The sequence below is a fragment of the Armigeres subalbatus genome, chromosome 2, assembly GCF_024139115.2.
Source record: "Armigeres subalbatus isolate Guangzhou_Male chromosome 2, GZ_Asu_2, whole genome shotgun sequence".
Lineage (NCBI taxonomy): Eukaryota > Metazoa > Arthropoda > Insecta > Diptera > Culicidae > Armigeres > Armigeres subalbatus.
Genome location: NC_085140.1, coordinates 370483290 through 370503301, shown reverse-complemented (window position 1 = coordinate 370503301; position 20012 = coordinate 370483290). Strand labels below are relative to the sequence as shown.

The 20012-nt window shown below is 40.3% G+C and overlaps 1 protein-coding gene across 5 annotated transcripts in view; it reads right to left on the bottom strand.

The window, feature by feature from the left end:
- The window catches only part of LOC134213062 (receptor-type tyrosine-protein phosphatase kappa), a 436242-nt gene that overhangs the window by 65075 nt on the left and 351155 nt on the right, over window positions 1–20012 (bottom strand). For all 5 annotated transcript variants that reach the window (XR_009979392.1, XR_009979395.1, XR_009979394.1 and 2 more), the window contains 2 exons: window positions 2376–2500; window positions 2093–2116 (listed from right to left, as the gene is read on the bottom strand). Coding sequence is in view for 1 of the 5 variants with exons in the window: in XM_062691596.1 (XP_062547580.1) it covers window positions 2093–2116; window positions 2376–2500 (149 nt within the window). In the remaining 4 variants the exon portion in view is untranslated. The remainder of the gene's footprint in view (window positions 1–2092; window positions 2117–2375; window positions 2501–20012) is intronic.

Below are 20012 nucleotides of genomic sequence, written 5' to 3'. Positions count from 1 at the left end.
CTCCTTTCAAGTGGTTCGGAACCTTCCTTGTAGGAAGCTTGATGTATAAACTAAATTTGTATTGGGAAGTTTCACGGAATAATGAAAATTTGAGCCAACTTCATGAAGAGCCATATATCCTGTTAGTTTTAAGGTCTATTTTTCACATCTGTTATAAGTTACGCTTATTTTCATTCACAGAAAAAATAGGGGGTACCTCAATTAATGCAAAAGCTCCAAGGGGTACCTCTCAAGAAAAAGGTTGAGAACCGCTGCCGTACCTGAAAATCTTCTGATTCTTAGGCCACATTCATTTTAATGATAATTATTCATTTTTCGAAATATTTTTAAGTTTGTTTGGAATTTTCAAGTCTTGAAATTATTTTTCAAACAAATCTCATCATTAATGCGAGAAGACAAACATTTTTATGCGTCTGTATTGTAATTTATATTGATCTAACAGTTATGCGTTCTTTTCTAGATAATTTACCAAAAAGAACGTTTCAAAAATAACCAATACATCAAGTAAAAGAGTAATATGTAATCTATAGGAGGCAACAACATTTTCATGAAATATCAAGCGGCATTCCAATTGCCGACTATTTCTTAGTGTATGAATTTATAATTATCAGAACGGTCTATAGTTTGACACCGTCAGGTCGTATATATGTCACATACGTTCAACCAATGGTTTTGGTAAGTTATTATTTTATTATTTTAATAATAATAATTTTGTATTTAGTGTCAAGACACACACATCTTGACACTAAATACAAAATTATTATTTTACAGAAGCTGAGCCTGAAACCGATATACGTCCTCTATATTTTCGAAATGTGAAAAAAAGTCAATCAGAAAAAGCGACTTTTCCAAAAATGAATTGGAAAAAATCATTGCTTTTAAAATCGATTTTTTGTTTACTGTCACGAAAATAATGTTCAAGAGTGCACGTTCAAGGATCAATATGAAATGTCAATCATGAAACAATTTGTTTTTTTTTTTCAAATATACGTAACATATAAAAAAAGAGATCTTGAACAACCCTTTCAGAGGATATAATTTGACACTGTCAAAATAGTTTTGCAATGCAAACACCATAGTGAGCAACCATGTGTCTCCATGTGCATGTGGTACAAGGATGGCCATCAACACGTCGTAGACGACATATGATAGGAAGGTGCTCTAAAACGGTGTTAGTGAAGTGATGAAGACTTACGCGACTTACTGAGAATAGCCAAAACCAATAGTAGCAGAGAATTTCGGTGAGGTACCGCAGTACGGAATTGTACTTACTTTGGACTCCACGCAGACCACTACAGTATTGAAATGTGGATGTTTTCTTCATCATGAAAACTACTGTGTAGTCTAGTAATTTGTATCATTTGTCAGGGTAAATTATTTTGAAATTGTATGTTCTCGATGACATATACCAGCAACATCCATATCAGACAGATAACGTTAGACTAAACAATAGAATAGGAACAAACACAGTATTTTCTTCCTGATGGAAACGTCAAAAAATATACATCTTGTTTTAATCGTTCAAGCCTATGTAGCCGTTCTTAAAATTGAAATGATTTAAATTAAGGATTCTTTTTCATTGATTTTGTGTAAATTATGATATGAGATTTCGAAGTAGATGGCAAACATTTTGAAGTTAATTTGTGTGTCAGTGAGTCTTTGTTCATTTAGCCACGGGCGTTCAATGAGAAATGCAACTTGAAGTAACTTTGCAGCTTCACGTTGATAGTGAGCTCGAGCTAGTCACTGTAACTTTAATGCAATGTTCGCACTAGGGCCTTGTAACATGTTATTCGACTATCTTGATGAGCTTTCTTTTGCCGATAATTTGAATAACATTTTATTCAGGCTGTAGTGCGTACATAAGATTGTCGTCTCGTTGAACATGAATATTAATTGAAAATGGCGTATATATGCGGTGGAGTTCGGGTAAATGTTCATTATTTAGAAATTCTCGTCCGAGGCCCTAGAATTCTAAATTCAAAAAGTATATGCATAATAAATATTCTACATATGGGAACGTAAATGTGCCATCTGGACGAAGAAACTCAATTGGAAAAGACATTCTTTAACCGCCGTAAACAACACTTACCTCTGGCTGATAATTTAACTTTGTCTGGCATAGTCATGATCGTCCGGTGCGAAAGTTTGATACGAGAAAATAAGAAAACTCCATTAGAAACATTAAATTACTGCGAACATAAAGTGAAAACAACGGTCGCTTATGCAAATCAGTTTCAAGATGAAACTGAAGAAGGTATTGTGCCCTACATATTCGAACGTGGACGGCAGAGTTCACCTCGTTATCGGTCAATTATGTCAACCACCACGCAACATAGGTCGGTCGCCTGAAAACGAGGCAAAAACGGACTTACCTAATGAAATTAAACCGCTATTTAACATGCTTAACTTTATTGTGTTCGGTATAGAAACTAGGCTGGTGGAACTGAGTGTCTTTTTTTTCTTGGGCTTCTCCAGGTCTGCATAGCGGGAGGTTGACCTGAAAGTGAAAACGAGAGAAAGGATTATGGAGTCAATTCGGTGGTGTCTTGGGTTGGAAATTAATTATTTAACGTTTGATAGGCGTGGGTTTCAATTGGATGAGTCACTCAGTTTCCAATATCCCTACTAAGTAAACGAATAAACAAACCGTCGATCGACCGCAGGCATCAAGTTAATCAAACATAAATTTCCATTGATCCAATTCCGATATTTACTCTGGCACCTGCTAGATTAGCAATAAGCCTTGTGTCGGAACAATAGTGCGCCCAATGTGGCAACGACTCTCAACGGGATCGATTTTACGTGTGATAAATAATAAATCAAACCAAAAGAGCAGTTGGTAGCGGACCGGTTTCCCTGTATCGAAGTCTTGCAGCCTCCGTTGCCGTTTGTGTCCATGATATTGGACTTGTGTTTCGTGCATTTGGGAGTCCTACCCGGAGGCCAAGTGTAGTTTGCTTTTGTGATTAGCTTGATGTATATCAACAGTAGGCACAGGTATGACATGGAAAGCAGTTGGCACCAGACTTGATTTACCCTTGCTCTTTGATATAGCGGAAGTTTGTTCTTTATCATATTAAAATTGGCGGAAAATTAGAAGTTTCCTATTAATACATCACTTGTCAAATAAACACAATGTAATCTCAATGTTTCAAAATTGGAGAGAGTTTCATCCTTTTTCAATTTCCGTTTTAATTATTTCATTCGTTAATTGAATTTGAACGTTACAGATTGCCAAAGTTCAAATGAAAGAACAAATTTTAAGCAATTACAATTCAATCAAACCTGGTTGCCACCTATGTGGCTATCAAACACGCGGAGATATTCCGCAAGGATTTGTTGAGCGAGTATGCGCTAGGCATGTGGTTTGTTTGCGATTGAACGATTTATATGACGATGGCTGGAAGGCTTTGATGGGTGAGATAGAGATTGTATTGTTTTTAATATATTGTTTCATTTCAGTAAATGCGCCCTGTAACAATTCCTTTAGGCTAAAGAAAGCAAATAATTAGAAGCACCATTTACACAGTGATTGTATTTCTGTATGTTTGTGTACTTCACAAATAAGTCTCCCATACAACGCCAACCAGATGGTAAAGTTACTGTACATGGTGAGCTTTTTGCTAGTTGTATCAACCCCAACCGCCAACCAACAACGGCGATAGTAGGTGAATGTATGGCTTAATTAAATTTAATAAAACTGTTTACCGAGTGCACCATCGGTACTTCATCACCAGCAAGCAGAGTGGTTATTTGTTTTGCTGGGGATATGACATAATCAATGAGTTATCGGAGTCTTTTTCCGATTGATTTACTCGATTGATAAGGCAATCATTATTTATTATTCAGGTGACCTGCTTTGTAACACTTTTTGTGTTCCATATGTGAACAATACTTAACTGACTGAGTAAAATTGTATTCCCTGCATTTTTTTCAGGAAATTTAACTCACTTGTTTGTTAAAAGTATAACAATTTAAATTTTGAGTGGAATATAGAAGATTTTTCAAATGATTTTTCTTATTATTAGAGTTCAGCATAGCGTATCACTTTTAAAGAAGAGTCTTCTTTTATTCTTATTGGCATCCATCTCCCACTGGGACATTACCGCCTCGCAGCTTAGTATTCTCTAAGCACTTCCACACTCCACAGTTGTTAACTTCAAGGTTTCTAAGCCAGTAAACATGTTTGCATTCGTATATCATGAGGCTGACACGATGATACTTTATGCCCAGGGTAGTCGAGACAATTTCCAAACCGAAAATTACCTAGACCAGCACCGGAAATCGAAAGGAGCCGGAAATCTTGGTTTTAAGCCGCGCATCTTACCATCTATGGTGGGGTGCAGATGACGGACGGTACGTGGAGGAGGTGAATGAACCTCGAGTTGCATGAGCTGCTGGGAGAATCATCCATCGTTCACACTGCGAAACTCGGACGACTGCGATGGGCCGGGCACGTAGCCAGAATGTCGGACAGTAACCCCGTGAAAATGGTTCTCGACAACGATCCGACGGGCACAAGAAGGCGAGGTGCGCAGCGGGCAAGGTGGATATCAGGTGGAAGATGACTTGCGGACCCTCCGTAGACTGCGTGGTTGACGACGTGTAGCCATGGACCGAGCCGAATGGAGAAGTCTGAATAGATGGCCTTAGTCTGAATAGATAAATAAATAAATCTTACCGCTAGGCTAAGAAGGTCCCCTCCTTAGTAGAGTGTCTTCCTCAATAGCCGACAACTTCCAACTACAGTTGTCCTACCGGTTATACCCGGAACACATCGGACACATAAGCACTCGAACCCTGCAACATAGATATCAGCGTTTGACATGCTACCTGATAACAACCAGGATTACAACCAAGCTTTCTGGTTTGAAAAGCTGGAGTTCACCCTGCAGAAGGAAAGCGGGAAATCCGCAGGTCTGGATGATATCGGATACCCGATGCTGAAGCATTTTCCGGTGAGCGGAAGGATGTGGATGTGTGAACACTCATGCAATGCATGTGGGCGCATGGAATACATGTGTAAAAAATATGGAATCCATTTCGCTACCCCCATTGTAAAAATCCATGTGTGAACTCATGAATATAATGCGGAGTTTTTTGTGAGTGTAGGACATTTGGCCGAGAAAGTCGCTCGATAGTTTTAGCCGAAATGTTTTGCTGTTAGGCTGAAATGGTTTTTTTGGCAGAAAGGGCCATTTGGCCAAAAATGTTATAACACTTGCGGCCAAAATATCGGGCGGCCGAATTGGTCAGTTAACCGAAAATGTTGATTAGTCGAATAGGTCATTTCACCGAATTTCCTGTTCGATCAAATGACATTTTCATTCAAACAACCATTTCGGCCAGACGGCTTTTCGGCCAAATGACCTTTTTCAGGCCAATCCATTTCAACCAAACGGAATTCGGCTAGACGACTTTCGGCTAGTGTCATTCTAACATATGGCTTTCCGCCGAATGACTTTTGGCCAAACGAGGAATATCCGAGTTTCTATTGAATATTACAAATAATTTATCATACAAGAAATCTAAAAAATCCGAAAAACTTCGTTTTAAAATACGAATTTCTCATGAACATTTCAGAGAGTTGCCATGAAGACTCCTTAGTGTTTCCGTTGGTATTCCACGGAATTTATCGTGAAAATACCGAAGAATTCTCTTTGGGACCTTCGATCAATTTTCCTTAGAAATTCCAAAGTGTTTCCAAACAATTTCAAAGAATCTTCTTCTTCTTATTGACATTGTATTCCCCACTGGGACATTGCCGCCTCGCTGACTAGTGTTCATTCAGCACTTCTACAGATATTAACCGCAAGGTTTCTAAGCCACTTCAAAGATTTGGAATTGGTATATCATGAGGCTAACTCGATGATACTTTTATGCCCGAGGGAAGTCGAGAAAATTTCCAGCCTAAAAATTGTCTAGACCGACACCGGGAATCGAACCCAGCCACCCTCAGCATGGTCTTGCTTTATAGCCGCGCATCTTACCGCTAGGGTGAGTAGGCCCCCAAAGAATGAAAACTTAAAAAAAGTTTCCGTGGGAAACCCGAAAAAAAAAATAGATGAAAGTCTTCCCTGGGGAAGTTAATAAGATTTTTCAAAATTCAAAATATTCTTCTGGTAATGGAAAAATCATTAGGAAAACGAATACACTGCCGTTGGTTGAAATGAAACTCAGCGTTACGCCGAAATCTCCGCCGCCGACCAAATTCATGAGAAACGCACGTTGTAAAAAATGGATTATTATCGAAGTTTCATGTACCTCTGTTTTTTTTTCACAAAAAGCTAGGCTAGCTAGGCCATTAGAAAAGAAGTACGAGATGTTTCAAAATATTGTATCGATGACTTCTTGTACACCGAGCAGGAACACGAGCAAACGCATATCTATTGATTTACCTTCCGACCGCACAAACTACAACGATACAAAATTGTTCGACGTATGTATGAACCGAGCATGGACAATAGTAACTATACATGCCCGATGGCATATGCAAACTGTGAAGGATCGCGTTTTTGATGACCGAACTGACGTGCAGTATTCTGTACTTACTTGCCCTTACTTGACCGGATTAAAAACCCCCCTGACAATAATAGAACAAAACCTGCCAAAGCCGTCATTCCCCCTAGATATTTTTTTTTCTTCCGCCCGCGACGAATAACACACGCACTGTACTTACTTTCCCAATGGCTACTGCAAGCCATAGAAGGTCGCACTTGTCTCTACCGGATCAAAGCGCAATACAAACGCATTATTCGCCAAATCTTCTTCTTCCTATTCTATATACATAAAAATGAATTTCTGTCTGTCTGAACCTTATAGACTTCGAAACTACTGAACCGATCGGCGTGAAAGTTTGTATGTAGAGGTTTTTGGGGCCGGGGAAGGTTCTTAAAGTGGTTCGAGACCCCTCCCCCTCTGGAAAAAGGGGCTCCCATACAAATGAAACAGAAATTTCTGCATAACTCAAGAACTAATTATAAAATAAATCAATTTTAGGCGAAACAAAGTTCGTCGGTTCTGCTAGTATCAAATAGATATTTTTTTTCTTTCGCTCGCGACGAATAACACACGCACTGTACTTACTTTCCCGATGGCTACTCAACATCACCGGTTACTTGAGTTTGCCGAAAATCTCAACATCTTGCTCGAGGAACAGTTTGGTTTCCGACGTGGTCGATAAATCGTACACCAACTGACCCGAGTTACCAACGTCCTCAGACGGAACAATTTTGTCTCAAAAACATCCGCCATGGCCTTACTCGATGTCGAGAAGGCATTCGACAATGTATGGCATGATGGCCTGGTGTACAAACTACAACGCTACAATCTTCCCAGCTACCTGGTGAAAATCATCAAAAATTACCTGTCGGCAAGGACATTCTGGGTCTCTATCAGCGGAGCGAGTTCCAATGCGTACAAAATCGTCGCAGGCGTCCCCCAGGGCAGTATCATCGGGCCCCTGCTTTTCAATCTGTTCACCTCCGACATGCCAGAACCTCCAGAAGACGGCATTCTGTCTCTGTTCGCAGATGACACCTTCATCGCCTACCAAGGTAAGCGATCAGAGTGCTAGTTGCAAAACGACAACGAGCCCTGGATGCCCTGACAGAATACCTCATCAGCTGGAAGATCTGTACCAACGCAGCGAAGACCCAGGTCAACATTTTCTTCCACTCTAAATTCCCTAAGCATGTTCCGCCTGGGGACTGTAAAATCATCCTCAATGGAATGGGCCAATGAGGCCGACTGCCTTGGCATAAACCTCGACAGCAAGCTTATTTTCAGGCAACAGGTGGACAAGACGGTGACGAAGTGTAACGTCTTGTTGAAACTATTGTACCCCCTTTGATTAACCGCCGGTCGTCATTGTCCCTGAAAAATAAGCTTGCTCAAACTTCACCTCAAACTTCAACAGGTCCAAAACAAATTTCTGAGGATGATTCTCAACACCCCTCCCAGGACAAGAACCTTCGAGGTCCACCGTCTGGCAGGGATAACAACCTTACATGAACGCTTTGGTGAGTGTAAAGAAAAGTTTAGGGTCCGTTGTTTGCACTCGGATCAGGATCAGGCTATTAGGGCGCTAGTTCTAATTTAGGTTTTCAAATTCTCTTATATATATTAGTGTATATAGTAGTTAGGTTATCAAAATTTCAAGTTAACTAATGCCTCCTAAAGGAAAACATGATAAATTAGACAAAAAATAAACAATTTTCTATTACAAATAATTAAAACAAAATCATACATAAAGCTAAGAGGCCAAAAGGCCAAACACCCAAACTGTAAAAAATGTTACAAACTAAAAAAATTAAATAAAATAAATTTTAGTCAAAAGTGTAAAGAAGTGTCAGTCAAGAATTGCGTTCATTTAGTTTGTAATTTTTATACAGTCCACACCAAGGAGAAAATATAGCAGCTCAAGTGAAAACAACCAGCCTTTCAATCCAGGGGGAAGCCAGCAAACAGCCTTTATGAAGGCTTGTGTTAATTAGACCATACATTTTCGTCAAGCTACCGGTGGTTTCCCGGCGTTCCTTCAATCGAAGTTTCTGGCCATCATCCCGGCATCCTTCATCCGGAAGGATTCGCTACCCAATCCAATTCGTGCCCAAACACTGACTGTATCAATTTTCAGTGACAAAAGACTCCGCAACTACTTTGCGATCGTTCCCAAAAGAGCTCGAATTCATCTACAATACCACGGGCATATGCGTAAGCTCTTTCAAGTACATAGTTGCGTGTAGGGACAGAGATAAGCTTAGTATTGTTTGTGCGAAGATAGGGCTTGAAAGGGGATGTGTTTGAAGATGTAGAAAAAAGATTACCTAGTAAAGACTGAAAAGTATGGAGCTTTGAGAAATATTTCAGTTGCGAATAGGAGAACTTCCGGCGTATGTAACAAGTTTTAGGCCTAAGGTAAATCTCATATAATACAGACGGAAACGAATTTCCAGCGGAAGGTATTGCGTACAATAGGTACTCAGGGAGAGAACAGAAAAAACGTGTGACGCATGAATTACAGCAAAATCATATGTTCAAAGAAGAAAATATTAGAATTTCAAAAACAATATTAATGAGAGAACAAAATAGATGGCTGAACTTAAACAACGATTTTTTTTTCCAAAATTATCTATTTCAAGATTAATTTTCTATACAACAATAGGCTTCAAATGTGTATATTTTCAACTTTGAGGGTTAATTACACTTGTCATAAGACGAGTTTGTACAATCCCATTGAAATTCCACCACTTAATTGTATCTTAATCGACTTCGAGTCAAGTACGAGACACTGAAGACGGCCTTACTGTTGAGGTCGAAATACGTATCTGTCGAGATACAATTAAGTGGTGGAATTTCAATGGGATTGTACAAAGTCGTCTTAAGACAAGTGAAGACATTTCACTAAAAAGCTCAAAACAATTTTCTTAATAAGGTTAATTACAATTATTTATGCATTGTTGAGTTAAACATTAACTTTTTGTACGGTATATTGGAGCAGAAAATAATAAAAATCACTTTTATCAAAAAATTCGGTGAAATATTTTGAAACACCCCATACCTTGTTTTCAATGACCTTGCCTATCTTTCTGTGAAAGAAAATCAGAAGTACAAGAAACTTTACACCGTGTGCCGCCATCGACGAGTTTTGGACTGGCGCACATCTCTAACCGAAATGAATCCAGATAAAATATCCTTTATAACTAATACAATACCCTATCTCAAGACAATTGTGGAGATGCAGAAGTATACTTAGTTTCTAGTAGCAACGAGAGTCAAACTAACAATCCTTGCTTTCCTATATGACCATATAGATTTGCCCAGCCCCAGTGGCGTAGCCAGAAAATTGGTCTGGGGGGGGGGGTTTTCTGAACATTTTTTTTTTCGAAAAAAAAAAAATTCTTTCAAAAATTTTGTCTTTGGGGGGGGGGGGGGGGGGTTATACCCAAAACCACCCCCGTGGCTACGTCACTGCCCAGCCCTGTTATTGACTAAAATAAAATGAGCTTCCGAAACGTTTACCTAATCCTATTCATTCGGTTCTCTGTTCAATTTTGCATGTTATTGTCTATCACGGAGTAGCAAATACGAATTGTTCGGTCATAATGCTCATGCTCATGCCAATCAAATGCCATTTTTTGACAACAAATAGAATCTGTGTTAAGGAAATTATTTTGAGCTTTTAGTCGAAGAATCTGTGTCTCATATAAATCAGAAAGTATGAAATTAGCTTCATGTGGCAAACATTTTTTAATTGGTCTCAGCATTTGAAGCAAGCGACTTCATTTCGATTTTTTTTCTCTGCTGCAGATTGCACCTTGCAAACGACTACACAATTAGCATCCATAGTTAATGATTCCAGGTGTTTACGCTTTTCTCATTAGTGCGTCAGGATTGCAGCGAGGACGATGAACGGTACGACATGGTGTTGTTACATTCCGGGTTTGTACCGTTCCGCTGCAATATTGCTACATGATGCAAATGCAAGTCTTATTTAAGCAGCGTATGGTTCTCTTGTTTCCCAACGCATACAACGGTTTTCTGCTACACATGACGGCTGGCCATCTATGTTCTAGTAAGAATTAAGCAAAAACATTTCCGAACCACATCGTCTTTCCGGTGAATTGTCATGTTTGTTAGCCAAGTTGGTTCCATGTTAAAGCGGTGGAAGCAAAATTAGCTTCAATGCAATTTAAGCTTTTCAGCATGCATACATACGACGACGGGAAGAGGCGTCTTTGCTTTCCATTCTGGATTAGAAAGTCTATCGTTTAGCGCTTTTTGGATGAGGATAAAAGTCTCGGAAACAAAATCGTACGTGATTTGGAGCTTAACAACATGTGTGAGAAAATAGAATGCAGAAAATATCCAAATGGACGTCGCGTCCTATGCTTATGCGTTTATAAGTAGTCGATGCTAGTGGTTTTGTGGTAAGACATAGCTAATTTGGAACGATGATTATGGCTGTGAAGTTATGTAAGCGATAGAACCTTTTTTCTTGCATTACTGTATTGGAAAAAATGGAAAAATCATAAGAATACAATAGAGCAAAATATTAGTTAAAAAATCATCCAATGATCGAAAGAAGGCAACAGGTTTTACTTTTGAATACCTTAAAAATGCTAGCTATATTCTAGGGAATGATATTACCAGGGAAAATAATATTTTTCATAATTGTAGTCATAATTGATTTTTCACTCTGGTTTCGCGTACCCTCACAGATTTTCATCCCTGGTTCGACATCAATGAGTAGAAATTCTCATACAATTTGAAACCAGCCAATTAAATTATAATGAAAATTTTGGAAATTACTTGTTTCTTTGTGTGAAAATGTCAATTTGAAAATTTGATCTTCTACACCACAATAACATACGCAAATAAACTCCGAGAACTTCCCACCCACCCATGTAATAGGATTACTTAGGAAGTTCACCATGCTCTGATTACGCTGAAAAATGTCGATGACATCGATAATATCAGCGATGAACATCTAGCCCACGCACAAATTACGAGGCAAAACCATTTCTCCAGTGAGACAAACAATGGAAGACTCCTTGTAGGAACAAGCGCGAACAACCCACAACCCATAATGTGGGTGATACACTTTCCAAGTTGACGCGGTTCCATTGAGCGGCACTGGCACAGTCTATTAACCTACTTCTAAAATTTCAAATTTATTTAAATAAAGTATCATTTCAGTGTTTTTCATCTCTTCCCAGTTTTGCATCACTACTGCCGCTATGGCAATGATGGCTTTCGAAAGAGATCTCCTCATCCCAGTACAGTACTACCCGCCGGTACAGAGTGAACAAGAAAAAGAGCCGTAGTGTCTAGTCAAGGCAGGAGTATCGTCGTACTTGAATGGTAAACTTGGCTTTGAGAAATACTCTCAGCGCACGATGCCAAGTGTTGACTCACTAAATCGGAAAACTAACAAATCAATGCTAAATTAGAGTTGTAGTGTGCCCTAGGAACGGTGCGTTTTTTTCTGCGAATCATGCAAAACGATTAGAGTAGATGGGATCGAAGCTTCTACAATTTATTTTCTCTTTTGACATATGGGATATTTTTAAAATTTTCCAAATGCTACTCTTGTCAAATTTTCTCTAAAAACAGATATCATTATGGTTCACTCTGTGACCCATAATGGTGGGGTGACTCTGCTGGTTATCGGTGCCTTCATAAACAAATTATCCTTGCCGTGAGCCGTTCTATCCGCTGTGTGTATTTGGTTTCGTTCCATTGTGCATTCTGGCGAAGCTTCGTACTGGGAGGCACTTGGACTCGTTAAGGAGCTTACATCACCATCATCGTCGGCACCATCATCATCGTTGTCGTTCTGCCCTTCATCGTCGTCGTCATTGACTGTTACTGCTGCAGCACTTGAAGAAGCGCGCTTTTCCGAGGAAACCAGACATGGATACATATTGCAAGATGAAGAACCTCCATCGCAGCAGCGTACTTCATCATCGAGTGCCCTTTCGTTAATTTTATTCTGCTCTTCAACTATGCTGGGATGGAAGAATGCGACGATGACCGGGTATGATGCGGTCTTTAATCAACACACCATGTTACGTATTGCGGCAACAATGTCATGTTGTATTAATGAATGCGTTTCAAGGCAAGTAGTAGATCAAATGTTTGGTAAAATGGATCTGTATTTTTCTATACTTCCATTCTCTGAAATAAATTATTACAAGTAATATTCCTGTCCTTATATGATACTGTAGTAGTCGAATACACTCGGACCAAATTTGGTAAATCATATCAAAGCCATTCATTCCATTTTAATACCTTGTGGTTCGATGTTGCAATTGGATGGCGCTACCCAAACGAGCTAAGCTCTTTCCGCGAATTTGACACTTGTTCAAAAGATTTTCTTTCATATGCTTGAGATAGACAGGCTGGCTTTCATCACACGAAGCAGAAGAATATATCTACGAACTAGCCTCTTTTTGATGGGTGAGGTCGACCAACAGAAAAGCATGGTTGCCTGATGAGAGCACTATACAATAATAAGCCAATTAAAAATTCGCGGGCAAAAAATATCGTTTCGCTGAATTGTTATTTTTAGCAGGAGGCAACAATTAGAACGTTCCTATCCACTTTGTGTTCGCGTTCGGTGTCTATCTAGGAACGGTCACCCGTTTCCTGTCGTTTCATTTTGTTCGTTGTCGGTTTGCTTCTGACCGTTTGGGGTCAAGAACTAATTATGTGAGTGTTTGTAAAGGAGATAGGATATTCAAGTCTTACCCAAAGCGAAAGATTAACAAAATCGAAGGGTACGCTACTGCTGGAACGAAATGCTCCATTAAATATGTATAATGAAACTGAAGGGTATAACGATTAAGCGGAAGTTTGTTTTATGACTTTGAAGAAAAACATTTTCTTAGTTGCATGATTGATTGTAGTAGTTGTTGCTCGATGATTCTGAAACAACAAAATTGCACTTTGATCAAAACGAGTATGAGTTGAAATGAACATCCTATCCTATTTCGACCTTAACTGGCCGGAATGGCGATTTGCACCAAGTGCCATTAAAAAATTAATTATTATTTTCCAGAGTTTTCATGTAGCAGATCTCTTAGCCCTATAACTGAGAACGCCCTTCAACAAATGTATACATGAGTAGAATAGATATAAATTAATACAATAAATTAGTACAAAATATCACAAGTCAGTCGAAAAGCCGCTTGGTGCTGTTTGGATGAACACCGACCAACTGTAAGGCTGTCTTCAGTGGCTCTCAAAATGAAAAAAAAAAAAATGGAAAAGGAATATTAGTTCGGCACACATTTGCTACAATTAGCCGAGGAATGATCTACTCTATGCACAGGTGCCAGGATAGGAGGTGGATTCACTTTGGTAGGTCGACTGGAATTGAAGTTGCTTATGGATGTGGCTTTCTCAGTCTGAGGATAATTAAAACGGCTAGATTTTAAAACTATTCGATGTTTCGGTCTAATGTATTTCAAATACGTCGGGTAGTTTCAAAATCTAGCCGTTTTGATTATCCTCAGATTAACGTTAACTGTGAAGAAACACGTTTCTTGAGGTCAACGCAACGCGTAAATACGATCTACCGAAAATTGAATCTTATTATATTTTTTTAGTCTATTCTCTACCTCACTTAAGGACAACTTTCCAGAAGAACCCATATTTTCTGAAATCATTAACTATTTCAAAAATAAAAAAAAAAAACTGAAAAGTACTGCAAGTGTGAATCAGCCTGATGTTGGTTCAAAATAGGGCGAATGTTACTTTTTCGATTGTTTGTTTCAAATTTTAAAAATAGTTAGAGGCGTCTAAAACACGAGTTCTTTTAGAAAGCTGAACTTGAATAAATTATAGAATCAATTGAGCAAATTATTTTTTTTGACGCGGAAGGTCGATTCAGTGTTAGGATATCAATGATAAATAGTGTTACATAATAGTATACATAGAATATCGTTGCATCAAGCTTTCAATTACTAATGCCTTTGATAGCACACACGATGATAGATGAGGATGATACGCCTTGCTTTAATGATGAAAGAAAGATGTGACATGCGGAGTAGAAGTATAAAAAAGAAAACAGTGCGGATTTAATGATCAGATATGGCTGATGAAAAAAAATGAGTAAATTAGTCTATTGACGATATTTGAATCAAGATGTTGTGATTCATGTTTTGTAAGAACTCGTGTTGCGTCTGGTAAGGAGGAGTTTGGTTTGATTTGAATACCACAATGTGATCAATTGAATTTCATGATAACCACCTTACGCTAGATGAATTTACGCTGCGTATGTATTTCTCTATTCCTTAAATTCCATGCGATTGCGAGAAAAGAAAGAACACAAAATATCCGCTGAATAGTGTGCATACAGATGTAGAAATCGTACACTGTAATGTTACGGCAAGTTTGGTTTAGACCAACCTCTCGTCAAAAAGGGTTCGAAATATGATCTGTACGAGCGTGGTAATTCAAACCGCAAAATCGAATTTTTATTAAAAGTCCGAAAGTGCAATGTAGGAAAGCAAAACCTATGACGATTGATTTTTGACCCACAAATCGCGTTAATAGGCCTGTGAACCGTAGATCCAACCACATTTCTACATTTCTACTTACTTGATACTTGTTGGGCTACAGCTCTTCGATGAACCTACGCCGAATGGAGTATCCTTCTCCACTGGACTCGATCCTGGGCCAATCGCTTCCAGTCGCCCTGAACGTTGAGCGCCCTCAGGTCCTCCTCGATTGCAGAAGCCATCGTGTACGCGGCCTCTTCCGGGTTCTCTACTAAATATTATCTTCGCTTGACGTTCTTCCGGCATACGAACAACGTGACCAGCCCACCGTAGTCTGCCGTGTTGAATAAGCTTAATTATATCCAGCCCTTTATACACATGGTACAATTCGTGATTCATGCGGCGCCGCCAGATACCGTTCTCCTGTTTACCGCCGAGTATTGTTCGCAGCACCTTACGCTCAAAAACTCCGAAAGCTCTTCGATCAGCCTCCTTTAACGTCCATGTTTCATGGCCGTATAAAGCTACCGGAAGAATCATAGTAGTATAGAGCGCGGGTTTTGTTTTCGTTTGCAGACTACGGGACTTAAGCTGGTTACGAAGTCCATAATAAGCCCTATTTGCAGCTGCAATACGCCTTTTCACCTCGCGGGTAACATCATTATCGCACGTCACTAATGTTCCAAGATACACAAATTCTTCTACCACTTCAAACTTTTCACCATCAAGCACCATTTCGCTACCACCACCACTAATGAACCCACGTTGATTGCCAGCGACCATATACTTCGTTTTGCTGGAATTGATCGTGAGTCCAATCCTCGCTGTCTCCCTCTTAAAAGGCACAAAAGCCTCTTCCACGGCACGGCGATCAATCCCGATAATATCAATATCGTTCGCAAATCCAGGAGCATATGCGATTTTGTGATAATGGTACCGCTTCTTTGCACACCAGCTCTCCTAATCGCTCCCTCGAGCGCTATATTGAACAGTAGATTCGAGTGCATCACCCTGCTTTAATCCATCTAAGGTAACAAATGACGTCGATATTTCATCCGCAACCCTTACACTTGATTTCGATCCGTCCAACGTTATACGAATCAGCCGTAACAGTTTCGCCGGAAAACCATGTTCAAGCATAATTTGCCATAATTCATTCCGTTTCACTGAATCGTACGCCGCCTTGAAATCAATAAACAGATGATGTGTCTGTAAGTTGTATTCCCGGAATTTATCAAGGTTCTGTCTCAGGGTAAACATTTGATCGGTCGTTGATCGGCCCTCACGGAGCCCTGCTTGGTATTCGCCGACGAAGGACTCTTCAAGCGGTCTCAATCTGTTGAACAGAATACGGGACATAATTTTGTACGCCGAATTAAGGAGGGTTATTCCTCGGTAATTGGCGCACTCCAGTCTGTGCCCTTTCTTAAAGAGAGGGCAAATGAGGCCGTCCAACCAGCTAGCAGGCATTTCCTCGTCTTCCCAAATTTTCGACATAATATGGTGCAGAACTTCATAAAGCTGCTCACTGCCATGTTTGAGAAGTTCAGCCGGGAGCTGGTCCTTCCCCGCAGCCTTATTGTTTTTCAGCTCTTTAACAGCTTTTTTAACCTCATCTAGTGTAGGCGACTCCACAGCTTGTCCATCATCGCTAATATTTATTCTGCTCACCGATGCACCGTCACTTCCACTATTCAACAAAGTCTCGAAGTGTTGCTTCCACCTGGCAGCCACTTCGGTTTTATCTGTCAGCAAATTCCCTTGTTGGTCGTTGCACATGACGGGAGATGGCGCTGTTTTTCTCCGCACGCCATTGACAGACTCATAGAACCTCCGCATATCGTTCTGCTCCATTTTTTCCTGCGCCTCGCTAATCACTTGTTCTTCATATTCTTTCTTCTTCCTGCGGTGGGTTCGTTTTTCGGCTGCTCTTGCTTCCTTGTACCGATCTCTATTCGATCGGGTACCCGACACCAACATCCGGCTGACGCATTTTTATCAATCATTTTTATCGAATCAGCTGATTACCGTCTTATTGCAGAGAAGACATTTCCTTCGGTGATTTACATCGATTTGGCTCACACATTTGGTCCTTCGAGCCGGATCTAAATGAGTAAAGTGAGACTCAAATTAAAGATTTTGATCGCAATATAATTGTGCAAGTCTATCCTTTTTTTTAATCTTTCGTTTATTTGGAAGGTTCATTTGCCGTATACGCTACAGAGCGGAAATCATGTTTCTAGTACAATTTTTAACTTGATTCTTGTAAATAATGTTAGTTTTGGGGAACCGAAAAACTCGCGGTTTAGTCGAGGTTAGGGCATACAATAATATAAAGGGAAAGGAAAGGGATTTAAGGTATTTACTAATTACAATACTAATGGTTACATGGTTTAGATGCTTAACGATGTTTCATCTGTAACGGAACAAACAAATATTTTCTTGGGAGACAACAAGAGGAAGAAATACGGGAATAACGACAGACATTGATGAGCAACAAGAAGAAGACATTCGTGATGGGGTACGACAAGGGGACAATGGTTACATCCTAACATCTGCTACTTTCAAGAATTGGTGGACAAGGGACATGTATTCGAGGTCAAGACCCGCCAACACTTCCCTAATAGGTTTTCGTTGTTTTCCTCGGACCCGGAGATGTTCATTTAGCGTAGATCTGGGGCCACGATGCTCATCGCACGCCCACACGACATGGTCAATGTCCTGATAATCTGCGCCGCAAACACAAAAGATTGCCTTCTGAGAGCCCCACTCTGAAAAGATGTGCGTTTAAAGTGTAGTGATTGGACATTAGACGACACATGGTTCGAATGAAGTCTCGTCCCATATTCAATTTTTTGAACCATGGACGCTTCGACACCTGCGGGCGAATTGAATACAGCCATCTACCCAACTCCCCATTTGTCCATTTCTGTTGCCAGCTGTTCAAGGTTTCCTGACGAACTAATGTGAAAAATTCATCGAAGGTGATTTGTCGATCGTAAATATCACCTTCCATAGCGCCCACCTTAGCCAATGAGTCCGCTTTCTCATTTCCCGGAATCGAGCAATGAGAAGGGACCCAAGCCATGGTGATTGTGTAAGACCGTTTTGATAAAGCACTCAAAGCTTTCCGTATCCCGTTCAAAAGATACGCTGAGTGCTTAACCGGTTTCATTGACCGAACAGCCTCCAGTGAACTTAGACTGTCGGAGAAGATGAAAAAGTGGTCAGGAGGTAGGGACGCGATTTGCTCAAGTGAATAGTGTATAGCTGCTAGCTCAGCAGTATACACAGAACAAAGATCTTTGAGCTTAAAGTAGGCGCTATGAAAAACGTTAAAAACACCGAAACCAGTGGAGTCTTCCGTTTATGACCCATCTGTGTAAAAGCTTCTCTCCTGGCTGGCGTGCCCGTATTTGCTTACAAATAATGGAGGTAATACCTCCGCACGAAGAGAATCTGGTATTCCATGAACCTCCTGCTTCATGGATAGATCAAATGATACAGAGGAACTGTAGGAGTCTAAGGAGTTAGCACGATTGGTGTCAACCGAAGATGGGCATACCTCCAGCGTCATATACCAGTGGTAAATACTCATGAAACGAGATTGAGGGTTTTGTTCAAGCAGCTTTTCGAAGTTGTTAATGACCAATGGATTGAGAACCTCACAACGGAGGAGGAACCGGAGCGATAATTCCGCGAAACGATCTGTCAGAGGAAGAACTCCCGCAAGTACTTCCAGACTCATCGTATGAGTCGAATTCATACAACCCAACGCGATACGGAGACAGCGGTACTGAATCCGTTGAAGCTTCAGCATGTGAGTTTTCGCCGCGGAATGAAGGAGAAGCTACCGTATTCGATAACCGACAGAATTGTTGTTCGATACAACGTGATGAGATCTTCGGGATGCACTCCCCACCATGTTCCGGTTATTGATCGCATGAAGTTGATCCGTTTCTGGTATTTTTGTGTCAGATACACAACGTGCTTCCCGAAGGTGCATTTCGAGTCGAACCAAACCCCGAGGTATTTAGAAGACATGCTATGAGTGATTGTCTTACCCATCAGTTGAAGCAGGAACTTAGCCGGCTTATGTTTTTTTGAAAAGACAACCATCTCAGTTTTCTCCGGGGAGATTTCGATACCCAGCTTTAAAGCCCAAGTAGACAAATTGTCCAAAGTATCTTGCAATGGTCCTTGCAGATCAACCGCTGTTGGCCCCGAAACGGATACAACACAATCATCTGCAAGCTGTCTCAGCGAGCAATTTGGCATGAGACATTCATCAATGTCTCTGACGTAAAAATTGTAAAGAAGGGTCTCAAACATGAGCCCTGGGGGAGACCCATGTAGCTAATTCGTGAAGTTGTCAAGTCACCATGAGAAAAACTCATACGCTTCTCTGATAACAAATTGTACACATAGTTGTTTAAAATTGGAGAAAGTCCACAGGCGTGAAGCTTATCGGATAAGACATCAACGCAAACTGAATCAAAAGCCCCCTTAATGTCCAAAAATACTGAGCCCATTTGCTCTTTTTTAGCGAAAGTTAACTGAATTTCTGAAGAAAGCAACGCAAGACAGTCGTTCGTCCCCTTTCCCCTACGAAAACCAAATTGTGTATCTGACAACAAACCATTAGATTCAACCCATTTGTCCAGCCGGAAGAGGATCATCTTCTCCAACACCTTCCGAAGGCATGATAGCATCGCGATTGGGCGATACGAATTATAATCCGACGCGGGTTTTCCGGGCTTCTGTATGGCTATCACCCTCACTTCTCTCCAATCATCCGGAACAATGTTGCATTCCAGTAACCGATTGAATGAATTCAATAAGCGCTTCTTCGCGGCGTCTGGGAGGTTTTGAGCAAATTGAACCTGATTCTATCCATCCCCGGAGGTGAATTGTTGCATGAAAGGAGAGCGAGCGAGAATTCGATCATCAAAAAGGGGTGATCCATATCATCCCTGTCAGCAAAAGTATCACGTGATACTT